General features: G+C 51.6%; 1 protein-coding gene across 2 annotated transcripts in view; it reads left to right on the forward strand.

The window, feature by feature from the left end:
• Nucleotides 1-6,732, forward strand: part of MED26 (mediator complex subunit 26) — a 47,917-nt gene extending 41,185 nt beyond the window's left edge. For both annotated transcript variants that reach the window (XM_081091382.1, XM_081091383.1), the window contains exons 2-3: nucleotides 3,508-3,582; nucleotides 4,057-6,732. In XM_081091382.1, coding sequence (XP_080947508.1) covers nucleotides 3,508-3,582; nucleotides 4,057-5,706 — 1,725 coding nt within the window. In that variant the 3' untranslated portion in view covers nucleotides 5,707-6,732. The remainder of the gene's footprint in view (nucleotides 1-3,507; nucleotides 3,583-4,056) is intronic.
• The last annotated feature ends 2,075 nt before the right edge of the window (nucleotides 6,733-8,807 follow it).

Consider the following 8,807-nt stretch of genomic DNA (forward strand, 5'->3'; position numbering starts at 1 on the left):
GGGTGTCTGTGGCACCAGCTGGCTGCCAGTCCCAGGCTGCCCAGGTGTTCTGCCTCTCTCTCCTTCTGGCAGTGGGATAGTGTCTGCCCAAGGACAAGGACACTCTGTGCTGCTGGGCTTGCTTTGTGGGGACTGCTGGTCCAGAGTGTATGGGGACCTAGGGCTCTAAATATACCAGAGTGAGGTCATTAGGGTGGAAATAGGCCATGTGGCAAGCTCAGGACCCTATCAGGCTGAATCCCAGGACTGGGGACAGGAAGCTGGTGGCCCTGCTCTCCCTGTGCAACTGGCCTCCTCACCATGCAGTCTCCTTTTGCACCACATCCCTACTCGAAGGCACATTAAGGTATGTTGATTGTGTCTCCTCTCAGATCCACCTCTTCAGCTCAGTTTGAAGTAGCTTTCTAGAGACAGCCACAGCCCCAAATGAAAACATCATGAGACGAGGCCATTGTTGACAGGGTGCAAATTGGCCCCTGGCAAAGGGGCAGCTTTGCGAGAGCTCTGTTGGGCACAGTGAGGGCTACTGTCGTGATCTGTGGTCACTGCAATTTATACCCACACTGCCTTTAGCTGGAAATGGGGCAGATAAAAAAAATAAAATAAAAGCCAGGAATACACAATGCCCGCAGAGTAACAGCCCCACATCCTAGTCACCGGTACCTGGGCACATGGTACCTTACATGGCAGAAGGGACTTTTGTGACTAAGGGAGCAGACCTGGATTGTCCAGGTGGGCACAGCCTGATGCCATCAACTAAACAAGGTGGTGATGACATATGGAATTTTTACAAGCAGAGACCATTTCCTGGCTTGTCAGAGGTGTGGTGCGGGGTTGGGGTACAAGCCAGGAAATGCAGTGCCTACCAGAAGCTGGGAATGGCCTTCAAATGACAGCCACAAAGAGAACAGGGACTTCAGTTCTGTAGCACTGAGGAACTGAATCCTGCCAACACCCGAAGGAGCAGGAAACGAGCCCCAAAGGAGGGTAGTCTGCCAACATCTAGATCACAGCCCACGGAGACCCAAGCACACTTCTGACCTTCAGACTTGGGATGATGCATGCATTTTGTTTAAGCCACTCAGTCTGTGATCATGTATGAACACTTTGGCAGCAAGAGGAAACTGATACACCCTGGTGCTGGCAAAGACAGAAAGATAAGGGAAATAGGCTTCCTCACCTTCCAATGGGAGCAGCCTCCCTAGGGGCTAATTACAGTAGTTCATGGCCTGGGAGCCCACAGCCCCTTTGGTTGCTTGTTTGTTAGACCAAAGTCACATCTGATAAAGGTAGTGATAGCAGCTTTGTCTATAACAGCCAGTGAAACACCCAAGTGTCCCCCAACTGGCCCTGCTCGATGGGGCCTCCCCTCACTGGAAAGCTGAGCAAAAGGAGGGGTCTGTGCTGCTGGGCATTTCAGATGTTAGTGAGAAAGAGCAAGGCATAAAACCATGTTTTGTTTTTTTAAAAATATGGGATAAGTATGTGCACAGGCTTGTGTATGCAAGGAATATTTCTTGGAAAGCTACAAGGAGATGCTGCAGTGGCTGGGTGGAGATGCACCTTTCCTTACTGTATCATGTCTACATAACTCTGCTGTGTGTGTGTGTGTGTGTGTGTGTGTGTGTAGGGGGTGATATGCTCACTGTGTGATTTTGGTGGGAGAAGGGGCTTACTCCAGATGTGGGCTTCCCTATTCCTGCCAGCCCACTGGAAACCTGCAGCCGCTCGGTTGATGAAGATGTAGGAGTTCTTATTCTCTATTCAAATTCTTCAGCAAGAATGTTTTGTCAACATGTACTACTAGGCCAAGGCTTGCCTCTTCATTAGCGGTGTCTTTTAGTAAACCTAAGTTCTTGGATTTTGATTAAGATAGTTTCCAGTTTGTCCATATTTTTTCTTGAATGGTTAGTGTTTGGGGGTTCCTAAGAAATCTTTGTCTACCCCAAAGTGAAAAAGATCTTCTCTTATTTCTTCTAGAAGCCTGAGAGTTTTTGCTTTCATATTTAGGTCTATGATTCATTTTGAGTTAATCTTGAAGTGCTTGGTGTAAATGGAATCACCACTTATATTTTTTTAATGTCTTTATTGATCTTAGAGAGGGAGATAGATAAAAACATCTATGAGAGGGAAATGATTGGTTACCTTCCTGCGTGCGCACAAACACACGTGCGCGCACACACATGATCAAGCCTGCAACTCTGGCATGTGCCCTCACGCACCAGCCAGGTAGCCATATATATTTTATGTGATACTTCCCTCCCTGTGGTTTGAACTCCATTTTATTAGTACAGTGGGGCCTTGACTTACGAGTGTCCCGACTAACGAGTTTTTCGAGATATGAGCCATCTCTTGGCAGATTTTTTGCTTTGAGTTGCGAGCTAAATTTCGGGTTACAAGCCAGCTTCAGGTACCCCACCGCTAGTTGGCGCAGCGAACGTCACAGTGAACGCCACAACATCAGCCCAGCATCACGTGTCTCACTTGTTCAGTTGATTTGACATACGAGTAATTTGAGTTACGAGCTCCGTCACGGAACGAATTAAACTCGAAAGTCAAGGCCCCACTGTATACAAAAGCTGCAGTTTGCTCATTTCTATGGCTCTTGAATTTCTCACTCTGTTCCTTCAAACTCCTAGAGGACACTGGTGTCATCATAACGTTTGAACATGTCACCTGCAACTTTCTGTATCATCTCCTATCTGTAAAATGTGATGATAATAGTATCTATCCTGGGGTGGTTGTGACAACTAAACCAAGGTGGTGACATATGGGAACATGTATTAGTAGGACAGGGCCTGTCTTGAAGCAAGTATCTTAAAGGGTTGTAATTGCTTGGTCATAAGATGTACATACGTGTTTGTACTAGACAAAGCCCATCGCTCCCCAGTCAGCTGTGCCAAGAACTCTCTGGCATCGTCAGGTACCATTTCTGCCAGGTGGGTGTGTACAGTGTGTTCACTTGAGGGTTCGGTCTACACTTCCTGATTACCAGGAGACTTGAGCACTGATGCTACAACCTCCTGTGTTTTGCTCAGGGTCTCTGTATGTTCCAGATTGGGGTCATCGGGGCCTTGTGGCATCTGTCTTCTCCCACTTTGACTTTTTGCTCTCTTTATAGTTTCTTTGGATGAACTCTAAAGGTCTTGTTAAGGTAGCCAAATCTATTGGATTATTATGTATCAATCTTTTCTTTTAAACTTGGTGTATTTTATTTAACACTTTAGCCTCCCACCCCATCAAATGGCAGAGTAGAGTGTATCTCTTTGATCAAGAGCAGATCTTGTTTCATTAATGTCATGAGTTTTGGTTGTGTGACAGACACTCGAGAGTGTGGCCATGTACATGGATAGGAGAGTGAGTGCTGGGTGCCATGTGGCCCCCGGGCAGAGGTGTGCAGCAGGGGCTTCAGAGATGCCAGCTCCACTGGCTCTTGGTGTGGGAGAGGTGGAGCAGGCTGGGGTGGGGAGAAGGGCAGGGTTGTGATGAGTGGCTCTTGTCTTGCAGATCCGGAACATGGTGGCGGTGTTGGAAGTCATCTCCAGCCTAGAGAAATACCCCATTACCAAAGAGGCACTGGAGGTGAGTGTCCCAGCCCACAGTACGTGCTTGAGAGTGTCATCTTTCCTTGGGCACTGAGGCACCTGGGGTGGGGTTGGGGGTTCAGTCCCAGAGTTGGGGTTCCATCCTCCGCAAGATGCCTTACACTCTTGGGGAGGGGGTGAGGAGGATACCCCAGGGGAGACTGCAGTGGGTGTCGCTGGCCCTGGGCTCTTTTGTTTGCTGTTGCCTTTCCCACAATGTACTGTCATCCAGAAAGCTTCCTTGACAAAGGGTCCTTGCAGTGGCCTTGGTGCCAGTAGCCTGCAGGACAGTGCTTCTGAGAATGCTGCCTCTGGCCCTGGGACCCTAGGGTCTGAGGACTATATTTGAGAATTTAGATGTCACAAAGGACCCAAATTCCCCATAGGTTTTTGTGTCTGGTAAGCCAGTGGTTTAGGGGCCACAGGGGGACTCCGTCTCAAAAAAAGTGCCATGGTCTTTCTCTGGTTGTAGGAGACGCGACTTGGGAAACTAATCAATGACGTCCGCAAGAAGACCAAGAACGAAGAGCTTGCCAAGCGGGCCAAGAAGCTGCTGCGGAACTGGCAGAAGCTCATTGAGCCTGTGCACCAGAATGAGGCAGTGCTGCGGGGGCTGGCAGGTGCCCCTGGCTCTGCTAACGGGGGTGCCCACAACTGCCGGCCAGAGGCGGGGGTGGCCAGCGCACCCAAGAGCATCCATGACCTGAAGAACCGCAATGACATCCAGAGACTGCCTGGGCTGCGGCTGGACAGGCTGAGCAATCGCAAGCGCCGGGGGGACCAGCGTGACCTTGGCCACCCTGGGCCACCTCCCAAGGTCTCCAAAGTAAGCCATGACTCCCTGGTTCCCAACTCATCACCTCTCCCCACCAATGGGATAGGTGGGAGCCCCGAGAGCTTCCCAGGTCCCCTGGACAGTGGCAGGCACGTGGGCCCTGAGGGCAGCTGCCTGGAGCAGGGCGAGAATGACAAGCACAGCATCAAGATCCCCATCAATGCTGTGAGGCCGCACACCAGCTCCCCAGGTCTGGGCAAGCCCTCCGGGCCCTGCTTGCAAAGCAAGGCTGCAGTGCTACAGCAGCTGGACAGGGCGGATGAGACCTCGGGACCTCCCCACCCCAAAGGGCCGCCTCGTTGCTCCTTCAGTCCCCGGAACTCACGGCACGAGGGCTCCTTTGCCCGGCAGCGGAGCCCATACTCACCCAAGGGCTCTGTGCCCAGTCCCTTGCCTCGGCCCCAGTCGCTCGATGTCACGCAGGTGCCGTCACCACTGCCACTTGCCCAGCCATCCACACCCCCTGTGCGGCGGCTAGAGCTGTTGCCCAGTGCTGAGAGCCCAGTGCACTGGCTAGAGCAGCCTGAGGGCCACCAGCGACTGGCAGGGCCGGTCTGCAAGGCAGGGCTGTCACCAGCTGAGTCCATCCTACCCCGGGCTGGCTTCTCCCCAGACTCCTCCAGGGCGGACAGTGATGCAGCCTCCTCTGGTGGTTCAGACAGCAAAAAGAAGAGGAAACAGCCCCGTGACTACACGGTGAACTTGGGTGGCCAAGTGGCCGAGGCAGGCGTCAAGCCTGTGCGGTTAAAAGAGCGGAAGCTCACCTTTGACCCCATGACAAGACAGATCAAACCTCTGACCCAGAAAGAGCCAGTGCGGGCCGACAGCCCTGTGCACACGGAGCAACCCAGGACAGAGCTGGACAAACCCGAGGCCAAGACCAGCCTCCAAAGCCCCTTTGAGCAGACGAACTGGAAGGAGCTGTCACGCAATGAGATCATTCAGTCCTACCTAAGCCGGCAGAGCAGCTTGCTCTCATCTTCGGGCGCACAAACCCCAGGGGCCCACCACTTCATGTCTGAGTACCTGAAACAGGAGGAGAGCACCCGGCGTGGGGCCAGGACGCCACACGTGCTACTGCCTCCGGGCCCATTCACTGACCTCCCGGGGCTAAGCCGCCAGGTCACACAGAACGATCTGGACAGAATCCAAGCCCACCAGTGGCCAGGGGTGAATGGGTGTCAGGACACACAGGGTAACTGGTATGACTGGACGCAGTGCATATCGCTTGATCCGCACGGTGACGACGGGCGATTGAACATTCTGCCTTATGTTTGCTTAGACTGATTGGCCCCTCAGCCTCTAAGTGCATTCCCACCTTGCAGTTAGCAGGAGGGTGGCCAGGCCTGGAAGCCTCCAGTGGTTTGGAGCCCAGCTGAGGCAGAAGGGAAGGGCGGGGGGTCTTAGGTCTCTCTAAGCTCTTCCCTCAAAATTCTCCTTCTTTTGTGAAATGCTGCTACCAGTTTACTAACAAAATTACAAAGGAAGGACCGTGTGGAAGGAAGGCCGGCAAAGTGAGTTCAGAACTCTATAGCAAACCAGCTATAAAACGCGTCAGCTCCCCACCCCAGGAGAGGTGCGGACACTTCCCAGCATCCATGAGCTGGGACCTCAGTTGCAGGCAGGCACAGAAAACCTGTGGGAGAAGTTACCTTTAACACAGTGACAGAAGCATGCATCTCATCTATCTGCATTTTCTGTTCTTTCATTTGGCCCTGAGTGTTTGAGGCAGTGGGCAACCTCATGGCCTATTTTCACCCCATCCAGCCAGTGTTTCCATCATGGTGCCAGATGTAATGAGCTGCTGGCATCAGGTGGGCCCCTGGCCAGCCTGTTTGACCCACACTCCATGGGCATCCACACATGAGTATTTCGTTTCAGTTCAAACTCACTTTTTAAAGAAATGCTGCAAAAATTTGTTTTCTAGAGTTTATTTTATTCCATTTCACCACCAGCCAAATAATTTTCCTTTCTATTTTTTCATTTTCCCTTTTCTGCACATATCTAGAAAACGTCACCTTTCTAGAGTCTCATCCCCAAAACAAAAGGTTCCCATAGGTGCTACTGGTGTGTAAAGCTGTACTGTTGGCAAGGAGACCTGTCTGTGCGCTGGAAACACTCATGACCATTCCTTTAGATTCGTTTGCCTTATGGTTGTCATAACGCGATTTGCAAAAACAAGGAGCCTTAGTGAATGTACAGTATCTAGACTTCTGTGTTCTCAGGATGCAGAAGGGAGCAACTTTGCTATTTGGTCCAGTAAGTGGACACCTTGTGATATAAATGTGGAAATAAAAAATAAAAAAAAACCATTTGCACAAACCGGTCTGAGAATCATTTCTAATTTGGTCCTTTACAGCCAAATCTGTTTATTCTGGATGGGCCAAGAAAACGTGGTCAAGGTTTGGGCCCTACAGTATGAGTCTGTACAGAAGTAGGTAGGCAAAGTGACTGAGTCAGCCTGTTAACATTCTTCATGGACACTGACCTCCATCTGCCTTTCATTTATTCAGCGTCACATGTTGCCTCTCCCACCTCAAGTCACGTACTGGCTTTGGGTGATAGAGACCAAGGCTCCACATCAAGGAATGTTATCCTGTCTCCATCCAGTCCTCACCTGACCCAGGGAGATTTTGTGACCTTTACTTACCCCCTAAAATAGTTATAGTTTTTATATGGCATGGCACAGAGCCATGTCTGGCAGTGTGCCTCCTGGCCCTGGCCCCAAGCTGCCAACTCCCCATGCACACCTGGAGCTTAGATCTGGCTAGTGCCGATTTTTTTTTTAAATAACTTTTCTTCCTTGACTGTAAAGGGATAATAAAGAATCATTTAATTCTCCACCTTTGTCCCTGGAACAATTAGATGACTTTGGTTTTCTAGTTTTTCCACTCCAGGATGGTCATCTTGGACATATCTACTTAATTTCACAGATGAAGAAGCAGCTAACCCGTAAGAAGGGTAATCTAGGGTGAACCCAGAGGTCCAGTCAATCCAGAGCCACAGTTCTAGAGCCAGTGGGGTTATCTGACAGCCTGCCTTGGTTTGGTGTATGGCACACCCACCCCAAGAAGGCAGTGTGTGAAGTGGCTTTGAGGGCAGTCTAAGGCTGAACTCTGGCCCTCCTATCTACCAGCTGTGTGGCTCACTTCACTCCTGTATGTGTCCCCACTTGGGAGATACAAGTGATTGCTTCAGAGTTGTAAGACTAAGTTAAATGATCAAAGTTTTTTAAGAAGCACTTCAGTGGAACCATCTGTGCTGTGGAGTAACTAGTTCTTTCCTAACCTCAGTGTGCCTGTTTTTCTCACTCTTAATGTGGCCAGCCCTGCTGCCATGTGGATGTCTGAGGAAGTGACATCACTCCGTGACAAATGGTGACCCGCACAGCTGGGAGATACGAGGGTTCAGGTTAGTGTCACAAGTATATCCTTTCCTCAGACCTGGGCTTTGGGACAGGTCTCTGCTCCTTGCTGTAGGGACCACCTCTCCTGTCTGAGTATCCAATAAGTCCCATGGTAGATACTGCCTGCCTTTGAGAACCAAAGTTTAAGATAAGGTTTCTCCAACATTTTGGAGATCGATGGACTGCCACTTCCTAATTTGCCAAGTAAGGACACTGTAAGAGAATTTTAACACCCTTCCTATCCCCAAGCCCACTCCCAAAGTTATTTAGTATATGACTTGGAGCAGACCAAAGTCCTTTAAATAGTACAAGATCATCTTGCTGAGAACACCGTCTTATTTTCCTCCGCGGGGGCCCTAGGCATCAACAGATGGGCGCGGCACCTCCCTCTCCCACAGAGCCCAGGAGACAGTGCCCGAGGAGGCTGCCCAGTCTGGGCTTCCGGTCTGTCCGCCTATTAACTGGAGAGGGTCACACCTACCGCACAGAGCACGTAGCGGCAGTTCCCAGGACGTGCTCCAGAGAACCAGCCACGGGAGTCCGCTCCTGGTTTGCAGAAAGGATTTAGCTTTTCACAACTTGACCTTTCATCCTCGGTGTCTGCCTATCAGGAATCTGGTTGCGGGCGCCGGTGCAGCGCGATGTCGAGGAGTGGCCTGCGAGCTCCATGGTGGCTCACCCGCGCCCACCAATTCTTGTAGAACTTCGGCTCCAAGTCCCCCAGCCAGCCCACCACTTTGCAACCCCGTTGGGCTCTCGGCCCACGTCTCCTTCCGCTTCCGGGATAGGTCCTGCCCTCCACCGGAAGCCCACCCGCGGGAGGCGGGGCCTGCGCTTGCTACGTAATGCCAGGCGCGGCGATGACGGGGGGGGCGGCGGCCAATGGGGAGCGGCGTTGGCTGGCGCGCCCGCCCCTCCAGGCCCCGCCCCAGCCCCGCGTAGGGCCGTCGAACGGGCGGGAAGAGGTGGCCGCTGGGTTAGG

This window comes from Myotis nattereri (genome assembly GCF_964212035.1).
Source record: "Myotis nattereri genome assembly, chromosome: 5".
In the NCBI taxonomy this organism is placed as follows: Eukaryota; Metazoa; Chordata; class Mammalia; order Chiroptera; family Vespertilionidae; genus Myotis; species Myotis nattereri.